The 16,986-nt window shown below is 42.7% G+C and overlaps 1 protein-coding gene across 2 annotated transcripts in view; it reads right to left on the reverse strand.

Annotated features, from left to right (window-relative positions):
* Positions 1-991: 991 nt before the first annotated feature.
* Positions 992-16,986, reverse strand: part of CA10 (carbonic anhydrase 10 (inactive)) — a 308,288-nt gene continuing 292,293 nt past the window's right edge. For both annotated transcript variants that reach the window (XM_089671805.1, XM_089671887.1), the window contains 2 exons: positions 10,217-10,391; positions 992-2,016 (listed from right to left, as the gene is read on the reverse strand). In XM_089671805.1, the coding sequence (XP_089527931.1) occupies positions 1,994-2,016; positions 10,217-10,391 (198 nt within the window). In that variant the 3' untranslated portion in view covers positions 992-1,993. The remainder of the gene's footprint in view (positions 2,017-10,216; positions 10,392-16,986) is intronic.

A 16,986-nucleotide genomic window follows, 5' to 3' on the forward strand; every position in this document is an offset into this window, starting at 1 on the left:
CCTTTTCAGCACAGAGGAAACCTTGAAGTAATTTTCTGCTCGTAGAGAACCCCTGCCAAAAATGACTATCTACAATTCATGTGATGGTCAGTGGGAAGAATGGTCCTTACACTTGTTGGCATTGGAAAGAATTACCCCATTACAGATAGTTGAAAAGTTCAGTGGTGTCAGTGGGAACTTATCTGGGAGTCAAAAATTGCTCAAGGAACCCCTGGCAACCTCTGGAGGAACCTCAGGTTTCCGAGGAACCCTGGTTGAGAAATGCTTCTCTAGTTACAAGGGTCCAGTGCTATTTCCCACTTACATCAGAGACAACAGACCTGGAATAAAGTGTCTTTTGTGCAGTGATCAGGGGTGTATTTACCACAAGGCAAACAAGGCATTTGCCTAGGATGTAATTTTTTAGGGGGGCAGCACCACCCCCTGGAAGAAGGGAAGGAAGAAGGGACACATGCGGCGTGGGGACCAGGTGGGATCTGAAAGAGGCTGTGGGATGCTTGATGGTGTATGCGTTCCCAGGGATGGGAAGGTGAGTGTCTTTTTTTCTCTTGACTAGGGGGGGGGCAGTGTATGGGGGGCAGTAGTAGTGGAAAGCTCTCTAGGATGGGGAGGAAAGGGGCAGTTTGGCCAATGAGGAGCTCTCTCTGCAAAGGGGGGGGGGGGGGGGTGTTGATTGGTGTCAGGCTCTTTCTGCAGACGGGGGGGGGGGGGGGTGTTGGGGGGCCAATTTTGGTGTTGCCTAGGGCAGCACAAAAGTTAAATACACCAGTGGGAGTGATGTAATTAGAGAACGGCCGATTGTACACAGGAAGTTAGGAGCTCACTGGATTTTTGGCAGGGCCAATATTTTAAAGGGATAAAACATGGGAAAATGTGAATTTATTGCAAAAATGTCCTAAATTGTTTTTTTTTTTTAATTTTCCTCAGACATACACTAATGGCATAGCTTATGGCAAGTTTTCTGGATTCCCATATAATAAAACCATTCTAATTATTACAAGATCTTTAATAACATTTATTAAGATGCTGACAGTAATCAAACACAATTAATGAGTAGTCTTAGAAAAGGGTGACAACCTTTACTTATTCTGAAATGAAATGGAAAACAAAAAAGGGAATAAAACAGCTCAGTCGAAAAAAAAAACTGGATTCCTCCTGGAGCTGCAGCCAGATTCTCTGTGCAATTTTCGGAAACAAAAACTTGAGAAAGTAGAGGCATTGGATGGGATTACGGATGGTGGAGACAGCTGTGTAGAACATAAAAATGACTAAAATGCAGCATAAAATAATAATCATAAAAAAAAGCTAACAGAAAAAAAAACAATGACAATTTTAGCTGAATAACAAAATTTTTTTGTCTTCTTTTTTTTTTAGGGAGCTATTGAAGAGGAAATAAATAATTTTATGTCTTTATACTCTTTAATAATAATATATATATTATACATATAATCACTCGTCGTCTCGTTAGGAAGTAAACCGAACAAATGTAGCCTAGAAACAGTCTTTTCTTTTTCGTTCACATCCGCTCTCGCGTCTCTCTCTCTTTTTTTTTTTTTTTTATATTCCATATGCGGTTATGATAAAGCAGGTCAAGGGGACTCCCAAAATTCGTGGAATGAGGTTATGGATCCACTTCTAAAGTGTCCGAAGCAAATGTTTTTTTTTTTTTTTTAAATAGAAAGAAAGCCATCTGTATGTACAAAGGCAGTTAAGTCTTCGCCTGCGTTGGTTGTAAATTGTCAGAAACCGTAGCGAGTTTGCCTCGTCCCTTGAGGTTTTATGGACGTTTTAAAACGTTTATTAAGTTTTGCTTTTCTTTCTTTTTTTTTTTTTTCTTTTTTTCTTTTTTTTTCTTTTTTGCCGCCAAACTGCACATAATGGGTGCTGTTAATGAAGTACATGTCCAAGGACGTGGATGGAGCTTGGTGCAAATTATGTCAATCCAGGCCGACGGGCGACTTGGCGACTCTTCTCGGTGGGTTGACTAATAGGTTCACTTTAGAAGCCATTCATTCACTAGGAGGAAATACAAATGACAAGGTCAATCATGATTTATATTCTCTTGTTTTACGCAGCTTAAATGGAGCCATAAATTATAAGATGAACAGCACATTGGTCAATATTGATCGGCATCTTTGGAAACTGCTTCGCATCAACCCAAGCTTCTTCATCTATTAGTAGCTTTTGAAGCTGACTGCCAGGTAAACAGATAAATACTCAGATGACATACATTTATAGAAGCTGTTCCACCTGCCAGTTCCAATATGAAATGTAGAGTTCCATTCTAAATCCTGCACCACTCAGTGCAGCTGCAACACCCCCCTCATCTCTGCCTCTCCTGGTCTCAGCATTCAGCAGACTCTGGTAACTGACTCCACTTGTCCTCTGGTCCTCCTCCAGACCCTGCACTTTCTATATGCAGAGCCATACAAAGCAGTGTGCTTACAGTGGAAAATAAATACACAGCACACATAGTAAAACAGCACACAGTTAACCCTTTGATTGCCCCAGATGTTAACCCCTTCCTGCCTAGTGCCATTAGTACAGTGTCCGTGCTTTTCATTAGCACTGATCACTGTATTGATGTCACTGGGGATGTCAGTGACACCAAGCCAGTTCCCCCAGTGTCAGAATGCCCGTCGCAGTCCCATTATAAGTCGCTGATTGCTGCCATTAATAGTGAAAAAAAACATCCCAGTATATATAGCACCATTTGCAGACGGTATAACTTTCATGTAAACCAATTCATTTACACGTATTGGGATTTTTTTTTAGCAAAGACACGGAGCAGAATACATTTTGGCCCAAATTTATGATGAAATTTGATTTTTAAAACTTTTTTATTGGACAAATTGTTTTACTGGTTTAATAGCAAAAAGTCAAAAATATTGTTTTTTTCTCAAAATTGTGTCTTTTTTTGCTTATAGCACAAAAAAATAAACACAAAGGCAATCAAATACCACCGAAAGAAAGCACTATTTGTGGTGCAAAAAGGACGTAAATTTCATTTGGGTGCAGCATTGCACGATCGCGCAATTGTCAGTTAAAATACCGCAGCGCCATAAGGCAAAAAAAATGGCCTGATCAGGAAGGGGGGAAATCCTCAGGAGGGCAAATAGTTAAAAAAAAAAAAAAAAATCGAATGAACTTTCTAAAATGAAAAATTCTGAACAAAATTCTACTAGTATATAGCCAACTTAAGCTAGATTGTTAAAGTAACTTTTAAATGTTATTTTTAAGTAGTTGAATATTCAGAATTCTAAAACACGCACAGCGAGCACTTGTCATAACTGCTAAAAGAGGAAACGCATTCATGATGCTAATACACAGATTCCCAGTTGTTTTTTTTTTTTTCCGTCAAGCATAAATGAGATTGGCATGGAAGGGGAACGGAAGAAAAGCTTTTGCTTCATTATGTTCCTTCCTAAGCCTCGGAGATTTACATTCGCTGAGCCTTGTAGTATTGTCTGACAAGGAACCAAAACACATTATATCTATAGCCCTCCGCACTAATAAAAGTGTAATGGCAATGGTTCAACATGACCCCATTCCCTGGACGCACGCAACCTGCCACAAAACAAGCGCTCTTATCATATCAGCACAAATGGGAAGCGGGCAAAGTAAGCTATTAATAAGCAGGGTTACAGTAGCATTATTGAAACATGCTTAGTACATTACGCCGACTGTAACTATCCATTTGAAGACCAAGCGTTTTCTGGTAGTTTAATGCAGGCCATAGATGGGTCAAAAATCGGCCAATTTTTCGGCCGAAAATAAAATCGGACGATTTTCGGATTGTTAGTGGGCTAAATGTTCGGCCGTTTTTCGGTATTTTGGCAGATTTTTTTTATCGGTAAAGTTGGAATAAAATCGGCCAATTTTGCTGATCGGCCGATTTTCGCGGCAATGATGGGCAAATCGGACGATCTGTTACCGATAAAAAAAAATCTGCGCATGAGCCGTGACCTGCAAGAGGAAGACAAAAAGAAGAAGAAAAAAGAAGAGGATGAAGAAGGAGAGGATGAAGAAGGAGAGGATGAAGAAGGAGAGGATGAAGAAGGAGAGGATGAAGAAGGAGAGGATGAAGAAGGAGAGGATGAAGGAGAGGATGAAGAAGGAGAGGATGAAGAAGGAGAGGATGAAGAAGGAGAAGAGGAAGAGGATGAAGAAGGAAAAGGGGAAGAGAAGAAGAGGAAGAGGAAGAAGAAGAAGAATTCCAGTCCGCAAAAAGTGTCCCTGCAGAGAGCTCCGCTTTTTCTTTGACAGTTCCTTGACATTTATAGCGGTTGCAACATTGTATCTATTTGTTTCCGAATAAAAACATCTGTATCCTAAATGGATACAAATAGATACATTGTTGCAACCGCTATAAATGTCAAGGAACTGTCAAAGAAATAGTGGAGCTCTCTGCAGGGACACTTTTTGCCGGCTGTAGACAGGATGAAAATCATCCGATTTTTTTTTTTTTTTTTTTTTTACCGTTGCTGGTAACGTCGGCCACTTGAACGACCGATTTTTCGTTTTTTTTTAAGAAAAATCGGCCGATTTTCGACCCGTCTATGGCCTGCATAAATCCGTATTTTTTGCTAAAAAATTACTTATAACCCCTAAACATTATATATTTTTTTTAAAGAAGGAAATGGCGACTGTTGCAATTTTTTATGTCGCACAGTATTTGTGCAGGTTTTTTTAAACACAATTTTTTTTTTAGAAAGAAATACACTTTCATATTTCACAAAAAAATTGGAGTATATAGTGTGTTTTTTTCATTAAAGATTATGTTACGGCGAGTTAATAGATACCTAACATGTCATGCTTTAAATTTCTGTACACTCGTGGAATGGCAAGTTAGAGTTGTTTAGAGTTACAGAGGAAGTCTAGCACTAGAATTATTGCTCTTGCTCTAACGTTCGTGGCGATACCTCGCGTGCGTGGGTACCTCCTCGATTGTAAGCTCGAAAGAGCAGGGCCCTCAATCCGCTCATGTTTTGCATTGTATTGGTATTGTTCTGTCACATGTTCTGTCCCCCTTTGTAATGTACAGCGCTGAGCGAACCATTGGCGCTTTATAAATACTGTATAATAATAATAATGACTGCATTCACTTCTGCGCGCGAGCATGGAAGGATAGGGGCGCTTACATTTTTTTTTTTTTTATATATTGTATTTTTTATTTTTACACTGTGCCTATTTTTTTTTTATAATTTTTATTCCTATTACAAGGAATGTAAATAGAAAATAGAAAATAGACCCCAAATCTCTCCTTTTACCTTTTAAAAGCAAAAGATAAAAAGTAAAAAATGTTTTAATCTTTTGCTTTTAAAAAAAAAAAAAAATTGTTTACATCCACCCAGGACCGGAAGCGAAGTATTTATGACGCTTCGGTCTCCCAAGGCCATAGAAGCGATTAGAAATGATAGTCTTTCATCGGCTCTGTGACCAGCTGGCCTCGCCGTCGGATTGTTTGTTGGGCACGCTAGTTGAAATGGTAAGCCCAAGAAACACCGGCGACCAGGGGCGGACTGACCATTTGGAAACTCGGGCACTACCCGAGGGCCCGGGGTCAGTAGGGGGCCCCATGAGATGCCCCTGGTACCTTTTTCATAGGCTTTTTTGAGTTTGGGCAAGGACACGGGCACCATGATCCCATATTGCCCGGGGGCCCCATGAGTTGTCAGTCCGCCCCTGCTGGCGACTGACCACTACTGAAAGCAATCCAGTGTCTAATGAGCTGCTTGGACCACTTTAACCACTTGCCCTCCAGAGGATTTACCCCCCTTCCTGACCAGGCCATTTTTTGCGATACGGTGCTCCGTTACTTTAACTGACAATTGCGCGCTCATGCAACTCTGTACATAAATTAAATTTAGGTTCTTTTTTCCCCACAAATAGATCTTTCCTTCGGTGGTACTTGATCGCCTCTGCGTTTTTTTAATTTTTTGCGCTATAAACAAAAAAAGACCTACAATTTTGAAAAAAAAAATGATTTTTGACTTTTTGCTACAAAACATCCAGTAAAAAAAAATAAAAAAATAAAATTTCTGTATACATTTAGGCCAAAATTTATTCTGCTCCATGTCTTTGCTAAAAAAAATAAATCCCAATACATGTAAATGAATTGGTTTACGTGAAAGTTGTAGCGTTTACACATGGTGCTATATATACTGGGATATTTTTTTTCACTAGTAATGGCAGCAATCAGCGACTTATAATGGGACTGCGACGGGCATTCTGACACTGGGGGGGAACTGGATTGGTGTCACTAGTAATGGCAGTGTTCAGTGACTTATAAAAGGACTGCGGGACTGTGGCGGGCATTCTGACACTTCTGACACTGGGTGGGAACTGACCACTGACATCCCCAGTGACACCAATACAGTCATCAGTGCTAATAAAAGCACTGACACTGTACTAATGACACGGGGCAGGAAAGGGTTAACATCTGGGGGGGTCAAAGGGTTAACTGTGTACTGTTTTACATTATGTGCTGTGTGTGTTTTACTAGGGAGACAGGCTGTGCAGAGAAATACAAAGCAGCATGTCCTTGCTGGCAGGAGAGAGACCTGTGTTGTTTACACACAGGCCTCTCCCCTGTCAGCCTTACACGGCGGGGAATCTCCGGCCGGGACCTGGTGATTGGCATTCCTAGCCACCAATGGCGGCGTGTGCCCCCTACCTGGAAATGCAAATCACGTGTATATATAAGTGATTTTGCGCAGCCCTGTAGCAGTGGTTCTACTGTAGGGTGGCTGGAAAGCGATTAATCAGAAATCCGACTGTCGCCTGAAAAAAAGATACCACTTGCTAACGTATATATACGTATTGCGGTCAGCAAGTGTTTTGATATATAGTCAAAAGAGTATCTCTGGCCCTTTTTTTAACCATTTTACTGCCAGAGCTGTTTCTGCATTTTTTGCAGATATGTTTATTTTGACTTGAATATTAAAGAAGTATGGGCAAAACATTTTTGGCTGTACTTCGCCTGCGGATCATAGGAGTGCAGTTCATTCTGCACTCCTGTGACCCGTTTTCAACATCACTCAGCTGGTCCAGACTCTGAAAAGATTCCTGGACCAAAAGCTGGCTCAGCCTCTGAGCGAGCTGCTGAGAGCCTGAGCCAGCCGTTCCCTCCCCCTCCACAGCCCAGCGGTCCAGTGAGAGCTGGAGGAGCAGAGCAGAGAGATGGAGACTGACAGTCACAGCTCTCTGCTCAGAGCGGAGGGGGAGAACTGAGCGATCAGCAGTGTTTGATTGCTCATTTCTCAATGCAGTGGTGGTGGGGGACAGATGCAGTATCGGATCAATTCAAGAATTGATCAAGAATCAAGAATTTTTTGGATTAAGTACAATACAAATACAATATACTACATCACTTTCGAATTTTTATTCTGTCGTACAAAATTTTTTTTTACTTTTTAGTAACCTCTTCACTTTTGATATGAGACTAGCATGCAAAAAAAAAACCAGACGATCGTTCGTCCGATATTCTCATCGTGTGTACAGGACAGGCCATATTTTGATTGTCCAAGGACAAGCAAAGTAACATAGATAGTATATGTAGTTCAGTGTGGTAAAGAGTACAAAGACCTGTACATCGGACCCAGGGGCGGACTGACAACTCATAGGGCCCCCGGGCAATAGGGGATCATGGGGCCCCTGTGTCCTTGCCCAAACTCAAAAAAGCCTATGAAAAAGGTACAAGGGGCATCTCATGGGGCCCCCTACTGACCCCGGGCCCTCAGGCAGTGCCCGAGTTTCCAAATGGTCAGTCCGACCCTGATCGGACCACAACCTCACAATAGATAACTAAGCCTAGGAGGGCACACTTTTGCAGGATTCAACGTCTAAGGCGAATTAACATTTTTTTGAGCACAGCGAATGTCCCATTTTGGACTTGATGCACTGTCTCATTTGTCGCTTTATAAAGAAGACATACCTCCTCAGACCCTGTCTATATGGACAGTATGGCAACAAGATGACCCAGAAGTAGGATCCAGTGTTGTTTTTTACAGCTTAGCTTGTAGGCTTAAATACATTCCTATCTTGAAACTTCCTTCAAAGGTAAAACAGATTATAATCCTGACCAAGGAGAGGCCGGGAATATCTATCCAAGGTCTAGTCTAATATCAAAACAGAAGGGGGTACACAGCACAGGTGTAGCACTACTCCTGTAGGAGCCACAGGAATACTGTCCAGGTCCAGGTCCAGGTCTTACCCAAATACTTTGCCCTGCAGCCAGGTACATAGGCTCATTCACTCGTTTCACTACTAACCAGTCTAGGGGTGTTGTTTTTATTTTCCGAGAACTTGGATAGGGATGAGGGAGTTGAGTGGGATACTCCAGAAACAGGAACTATATACATTTTGAGGACTTTATCTAATCTTCAGGATAAACTCTGTTGGAGCCCTTGCTTGAATCAAACAGTGGACTTCAGCTTCAGGTCATGGTGGTAGTAGTAGTAAGTTCTTTACAGCCCAGGAGCAGTGTCCCTTTAAGAAGTAAGTCGGAGGGATAAAGCTCTTCAGAACACTAGCCGGAGTTCCCTTTGCTAGACCCGTAGCTAGACTTCCTAGCACCAGAGGGTGTTAAACAGCACACAATCTCTAAGATCCTTTAGGGATGTCTGTACCCACAAGGCCCAAGAACCACTGGATGCCTTCCTCCGTGATACCAGGCCAGATCTTTGGCAGACAGCCCCCTCAGTAAGCATAGCAGAACCCAGGTCTCAGCATGCAGTCCCTTAGGTCCCCCACCTGAAGCTGCATGGAATAAGTTGCCTAGGAGGGCATTGTGCCCTCTCCCAGGCTGGATCTGTCCTGAACAGGAAAGAACCCAGAGCCCTGTGTGCTCACTGAATATATACAATTACCCAGCATGCCTTAGAGCCCCTCTCTCTGGGATAGGCTAAGGCTGTATCAATATTTATGCTGTCATCTGCATAACTCCACACCTATCATCCAGATACTTCTAAAGTTTCCTGGGTACAGAGGAAGCTAGGAAGACTGGCAGCAGCTGAGCACACAGAGCAGACATAACTAAATGATCACAGCTCACCAAGTACAGTGAGCTAACTACGCCTTTTCCTAACAAATATTTACAGCCACTCTGCCTGTAGAGTGACAACTAAATTTACCTATCAAAAACAACTAATAATATCTATCTAACCCTAGCACGTACCTAGGAGGGTGCTACACAGGAACATATCTATATACATTTATAATAATTGTAGAGAATACAACAGGATCTTGTGGCAACACATATACAGAGGACAACTGGTTCACAGGAGGCATGAAAAAGGCCATCTATGTCAAAACTGGATCAACCATCTTATGGGTGGGGCCTTCAAAACCATCTGTGGAACCATCTTCCACATATAATGTCATTTTAACAACTATCCTAGCAAATTGCCAATGATTCATACAGACATGTAAATCAAGCAACACATGTTCCAGACTTCATGGCACCATTGTAGCTGGTTTAGGTAAATAGAACAAGATGGTTTTACAAGCTTCTCATCATGTCTTTGGATAATCACAATTTGCCCTATAGTCATTGGAGAAAGCCACTTGGATAAGTTGGAAATAGAAACGAGCTTGGGTGTCCTCCAAGCTATAATCATTGGAGAAGGCCACTTGGATAAGTTGGAAATAGAAACGAGCTTGGGTGTCCTCCAAGCTATAATCATTGGAGAAGGCCACTTGGATAAGTTGGAAATAGAAATGAGCTTGGGTGTCCTCCAAGCTATAATCATTGGAGAAGGCCACTTGGATAAGTTGGAAATAGAAATGAGCTTGGGTGTCCTCCAAGCTATAATCATTGGAGAAGGCCACTTGGATAAGTTGGAAATAGAAACGAGCTTGGGTGTCCTCCAAGGTATAGTCATTTGAGAGAGCCACTTGGATAAGCTGGAAATAGAAATGACCTTGGGTGTCCTCCAAACTCAACTCTAACCCAAACTTTTACTCTTGCCCAGGTATGACCAAGGAATTACCTGACTGGCAGCTCATTGGAGCACAAAAAAAGTGAGAGTTCAGAGGTCAAGTTAGAGATCAGAGGACACCCAACACCATCTCTAGGTGGGAAACATCTTCAACATTATAGAACAAGCCCAGTTGAATGCAACTTACTAATATTAGGTAATAAGTATAATTGTTTTTGCTGGTCCCTGTATTTGCAATACGTCATCAGTTATATCCTTGTGCTAATGAATCTTACCTTTATACTGTACTTTCTGTGCTCTGTTGTTTGGACAGTCTCTCCCTTGTAAACTAAAGTTGATATTGGTTCGGATGCAGCGGTTGTTGAGGGGCTGGACCGGTCTATAGTTGTCACTCATGCTGGAAAAGATCTGCGATGGTTGGTTTTGGCTTAGTAGTCTTAATGAATGCATCTGGAACAATCAGAGAACATTTATTAGTTATTAAATCTTTTCCCCTACAGGACATCAGAGTGGTAGGTGAAAAAGATAATCAATTAGGTTGGTTTCACATTTTTGACGTCTGTTAAAGAGACCTTGTCACCTTTTCAGTTCAACAAAAATCTTTCCATATGATTACATACTGTATGTACTGTATTTGATCCATAGTATGCATGTTATTTACCTGTAATTGTCTCCCCTTGTGTAGACACTCAGAACCTGTGAGATTGCTACAGGGTGCCAACATCTTATCAGATTATGCAGCGTTTGATCAAAGGTTTATAGCCAACATGTTTTGGGCCTGACACCTAACTGAGGGAGCCTCTAACTATAGTTCACAGAGAAAAGAAAAATTTTAGGAGTACCTACCTGTCCAGCATCCAGCACAATAATACTGAGCCCCAGTGAGTCTGGAGCCAGCTTGCGGGTTCCAGACTTCAGGCAGTGAAAAGGATTCTCAACAAAATATCAAAAATAAACATTTTATTTATGATTATATTCATTTGTCCAATTACTTTTGGTCCCTTGAAAAAAGGGGGGGGGGATGGCTACTCTTAAGAGCTGTAATTTCTAAACCCTTCCTCCAGTTTGGATGTACATACCCTTAAATTAAACCTGAGAGTGTGCACTTTCAGCCCATATCCATTATATAATTATAGCTTGAATATGTGTTGGTAAATACCTGAAAAAACTAAAATTGTGCCTGTGTCCAAATATATACGGACCTACAGTAACTGTATGTATAGCGCTGCATAAATTGATGGCGCTATATAAGTACCTGAAATAAAATAAATAATAAAATAATATCTGCTCTGTCCCTGGATCAGGAAATGTAAAATCTCCCCAATGGGACACAGAAAGAAATAGATACATGGACAGGAATTTAACAATTACCTACTATACCCAAAACTTAAAATAAAAAGGTTTTGTCTTTAGATACACTTTAAGGAAGCTATGAGGTTGACCTCTAGGTTAGCTTGCTCTCATTTTCTTCAATACTTTATGTATCCCTAGCATGGGGGCTTCTATGGATTAGATCAGTGAACACACTGTACAGAGCTACTTTGATCCTGCATGTGTCTGTCTCATATATTCCCAAACGAGTGCCAACTGAGATCTCTGATTTTATTAAAATATTAGAAACAGGTTTTAATTGGGTTTCTTTTCCTGGCAAACAGGGCTGAGTGCTGGGGAAGGTTGTATTTAATACAGAACTACGGAGAAGAGTGTCAGCGGGTCAGGAGGTGTGCAACCCAGAATAGGGCAGATTGTATTGTATCCTTCCATTTCTTACAAATCGTCTGACAAACTTCTTTGAGCTCCCACTTTATCACATTTTTTTTGTTCTATCTACTTTCTGAGTATAAAAGCAAATCATACAGTGTGCTGAAAATATCCCAAATACGCCTCTTAGTTCTTTTTAAGATGCAAAGAACAGAAATGGCACTGAGTATGTTTTAAAAGTGGTGCACTTCTGAAGGTGAAGAAGAGAAAAGTAACCCAAACCAGCGGGGCTTCAATTGCAGTGCTTAGGGCAAATGGCAGCAACAAAAAGCAAGATGACGTGAATTTGTGCCACCGGCGGTGTCAGCGAAGAGCAGACCATAACACTATAAAACCTAGATTTTTTTTTTTTTTTTTAAAGCTAAAGTCTAGACAGTTATAAGAGACATACATTACTGCAGCTTTGTATTTATTAACACATTGTTGAAAGCATTTGTTAAATGCAAGCAGTGTATAGAAAGTAGCTTAATAAAGCTGGCCATAAATGGATAGAAATTTGTCTGGTTCAGCAGTCACTGACCCAATTGTGATCCACGTGGGGTTATTCCTCTTTGAGAGGAGTCAGCCTAGTGATCAGCTCCTCTTTTTTTGGTATTTTGCACAAATATCACGCACAAACAAGGCAAACAGAATACTATCTTAGGAAGTATCAAAAAAAGAAAAGAAAATACCCAGTTCAACTTGCCAGCCAGCTAGCCAACAACCAAATTAACCTGTCTAACAATGTGGGTTTAGTTAGCACACATTTGCAAATACATACGTAAGCCACAGAGCCACGTCACGGCACCCCGATATTCTGTTGTCCTAATGCTACAAATTTTGAGAGCCCTCATAGTAGAGGATAGAAATTTGGTTAGTTCAGCAGCAGGGGCGGACTGACCATTTGGAAACTCGGGCACTGCCCGAGGGCCCAGGGTCAGTAGGGGGCCCAATGAGATGCCCCTGGTACCTTTTTCATAGGCTTTTTTGAGTTTGGGCAAGGGCACAGGGGCCCCATGATCCCCTATTGCCCAGGGGCCCCATGAGTTGTCAGTCCGTCCCTGTTCAGCAGCCATTGACCGAATTGCGATCCACGTGGGGTTATTCCTCTTTGAGAGGAGTCAGTTTAGTGATCAGCTCCTCTTTTTTTGGTGTTTTGCACAAATATCATGCACAAAGAAGGCAAACCGAATACCATCTTAGGAAGTACTCTGAATAACATTGCCAGAAAGTGCTATATTGTGCAAAAAGTGAGATAAAAATTGTAATAGCCAGTAAAAAATCATCATGGACAAGTCATATATAGTTAGTATTTAGAAATTACCTTGAGGTATAAGAGGTTAGGGCAATCACTAAAGTAGGTAGAAGCTTACCAACAGGGGTGGACTGACAACTCATGGGGCCCCCGGGCAATAGGGGATCATGGGGCCCCTGTTTCCTTGCCCAAACTCAAAAAAGCCTATGAAAAAGGTACCAGGGGCATCTCATGGGGCCCCCTACTGACCCCAGGCCCTCGGGCAGTGCCCGAGTTTCCAAATGGTGAGTCCACCCCTGCTTACCAATAAGCTGTAGGCTATAAAACCGCAAGGGGAATGTTGTCGACCCTCTATACAGGAACAGCCTGATGTTAAGGAAGGGACTGGGAATAGAGCCCACAGAAGCAATGGCAGATGGGTAGAGAATGGAGGGAGAAAGAAGGGGGAAGAGGTAGAAGGAAGGAAGAAAGGTGGGGGGTAAGCAGATGAAAGCACAGTGGTCATGCATCCTCTCCTGGGGAGTGTGAAAAGGGTCAAAAGGAGTGAACCTCACTGGAGAGGAGTAAGTTCATTCAGATAGGCATCTGTAAAGTCAAAATATTGCCAAGGATGCCAAGTGTCACGGAAGGTCTCTTCTTTATTACACAAGGTGGCTGTGAGGTCCTCCATGTCCCTAAGTTCATTCACCTTGGAGATAGAGTGAGAGGAGAGAGAATGTGGGGGTAGAACTCCCTTCCAGCGGAGTGGGATGCAGGCCTTATATTCCTTGTGGGTCTTCCGGACAGGTGTAGGAGGCAGGCCACAGGCCTTGCAGGTCCATGGCAGTAAGTTGTTTGATTATATCAGTTACCCCTTGCCAGAATGACTGGAGCTTCAGGCATTGCCAGAAAATGTGGATAAAGGTGCTACTATCTGATCCACAGTGCCAGCAGGCACTAGAGAACTGAGGCGAGATGTGATGGAGCTTGGTGGATACCCGGTATCATATCGAGTGAGAAGTTTATAGTTGGTCTCCTGGACCTTGGTGGCCATTGAGGACTTTTGGGCAAAATGTAAAATTTTCTCCTTCTATGATGCCACCGTTGACTCCTCTTAAATGGGACCTGTTGAAAAATCCGTGTTTGGCTGCAGCACCACAGTCAGAATACAATACTACCCCAGGGAGGAATTCTTTTTAACACCTTAACTGTGTGAATGGAGGAATCCGTTTGCTTAAAAAAAAAAATGACTGGCTGATTAAAAAAAAGATCCATATATGACCAGAATAATTTGGTAGCAGCCTGTCAGAGAATTTCTGTACGAAGACTGGCTAAGGGACATGCTCATGTGTCTGGTATTGCTCATAAAACTGTGACCAGGAATGTACACAGATGTTGGACCACCCACAGTCTTTGTTGGTGCCAGATGGCCTATTTAAAGGATGCTCTTATCCAGGTTCAGTGCTGACTGGTGTTCAGCTATTTTCCATGTCCTGCTAGTGTCCTGTGTGTGTCCTCCATTACTGATCCGGCTTGTCTTTGACTCTGAGTTTGCCCTTGCTGCTGTTTACCCTTTACTGACTTGGGCTCTGCTTAAGATTTGGATCCTGACTATGCTTGTGTACCTTTCTGCTGACCTCGGCTACTTGTATAACCATGCTCCTGTTTCTGTTTCAGCTCTACGTTACTACCGAGTGCCTAACCTGGCAGTCATCTGCACCTGCTTCAGCCATCACAGTGGGTTTCTGCAACAAGCCTGTTGGGAGCACTGACAATCCATGCTTCCTGAACTTGTGGTGCATGTGGCATTCCTTCTTAACTCTGGTTGGTCCGTCCTGCAGAGCTTCTGTTTCTGACCCAAAACCAGTTCTACCAAGCCTGCATCTCCAGCGGCAAGCTCTACTATGACCTCTTGTCCTTTAGCACCGTCTTTTTTCACTCTCAGTGGGGCTTGGGTTGGAGATACAAGAGAGATCAACCTCATCATCTCAGGCTCCTATCAGGAACATTCAACAGCCTCTTTGCAATACCGGTATATCAAACCTCAAACTGGAAGAAGGAGGAGCAGCGCAAGTTGCCATCAGCTGTGCTGTTGTGTTCATGCGTTAACAAAGAGCATGTTGGTAGAAGAAGAGACAATACCGTTAAACTGGCCCTCATTTGGAGAGAATGTCCCTCTTTCCCTTTCCTTGCTCAGTTGTCTGTCTTTTAAGCTGGATGTGATGTCTCTGTAAATTTTTTTTACTGCGCTAAACCTTTTATCTAAATTTTAAATAATTCTATTTGGTATTTTAAAAGGCCAATACAAAGGAAAAGTAGGGACACAAAAAAAAAAAATTTGGGTTGGGCCAATAATTTTTGTGCGTGAATCTTCATGGTTCGTATAAATGCAGCCAGGGCTTTTGTCCCTCTTTCCTATTTAACAAAGCTGGGAGGTATCTTTAACAGCAACATCTTTTCAGGAACATGTGAGAAGATGGAGTGTAACGTATGAGGTCAATGATGCTACCTAGTAAGAATAGTAAAGTTCCATTTCTGGATACAACTAGCAATGGAGAGTTTCTGTGTTAAAATGACTTGAAACATCTTTCTCCGGGGAAGTACATCCATGTTTTTTTTGCCTATTCCACCATGTAGTAAGGAGAACTGGGTGGTGCCTGACCAGGGGCGGACTGACCATTCGAGCACTCGGGCACTGCCCGAGGGCCCGGGGTCAGTAGGGGGCCCCATGAGATGCCCCTGGTACCTTTCATTGGCTTTTTCATAGTCTTTTTTGGGTGTGGGCGAGGACATAGGGGCCCCATGATCCCCTATTGCCCGGGGGCCCCATGAGTTGTCAGTCCGCCCCTGTGCCTGACAATGTTTTTAGAGCTGTCTGTGCCCTCCTGACCTGAAGACAACCATATACCCGCATTTCTTGTCTTGCTGTCACAAGTGTAGGAGAAGAAGACGAACCTCACCAATGGGGTCATGAACAGAAATGGAAATTCTTCCCACTCTATGTAAACCAAATAAACAAAATGTGATTAGCTTTTGTAGCACCCTCCAAGATAGGTGCTAGATTAGGTAAGTTTAGTTATTAGCTCTCCTGTAAAGCTGCCTTTGATTACTCTGTCCTGAGTGTCATAGTCTGTGGGCTTGGCTGCTTCCCCCTGTTTTCTCGATGGTTCTGGAACGTAGTGCCCTGGAAAAGTCAAATTTACAGTATGTATATTTATGTGATCCTGGCCTATCTCTAGGGGAGGATACCTAGATGGTGGTTTGCAGTTAGAATAAATAGTCTGAAGCTTATAGCAGGGTGTTCTTGTCCAGGAGGAGGAGATCCCAGCCTAAATGTCTACTGCCCTTCTAGGCAGTCCAGCTGTGCCTTTCTACTGCTCACCAAGGTTCCAGCTATACTAGCTGGAGGGCAGGGGTGGACTGACAACTCATGGGGCCCCCAGGCAATAGGGGATCATGGGGCCCCTGTGTCCTTGCCCAAACTCAAAAAAGCCTATGAAAAAGGTACCAGTGGCATTTCATGGGGCCCCCTACTGACCCCGGGCCCTCGGGAAGTGCCCAAGTTTCCAAATGGTCAGTCCGCCCCTGCTGGGGGGACTATCTTTCTGAACTGGAGCTAACTGAGGGACATATTTTTGGAATGTGATCTGATGTTTCTGGTAGATTTTGGAAGGAGGCATCCAACTATCCAAGGATATTAGTGAGTACAGTACAGTGTGTGAGATCCCAGTGAACGTGTGCTGTTGCTATCCCTCTTGCAACAGCGTCAGCTTGTACTGAATGGTGGAAATATTTTCCAGTTGTCCCTGTGTAGCTCTGCCCATTATGTGCTGCGGCAAGGACTATGCTTAGAATATTTAGGAGGAAGATAGGTGTCCTCAAGTTACTACCTAATGTTGCTGGAGTAACCCACAGTTATCCTGCACCCATCCAATTCAGGTTTGTTCAATAAAGCATCAAAAGAATACCCCTAGACCTGGGGTGGGCAACTGTGGCATCCAGCTGTTGGTGAACTACAAGTCCCATCATGCCTCTGCCTTTGGGAGTCATGCTTGTAACTGTCAGTTTTGC

Source organism: Staurois parvus, unplaced genomic scaffold (assembly GCF_062004578.1).
Source record: "Staurois parvus isolate SC_StPar_1 unplaced genomic scaffold, SC_StPar_1.0 ptg000003l, whole genome shotgun sequence".
In the NCBI taxonomy this organism is placed as follows: domain Eukaryota; kingdom Metazoa; phylum Chordata; class Amphibia; order Anura; family Ranidae; genus Staurois; species Staurois parvus.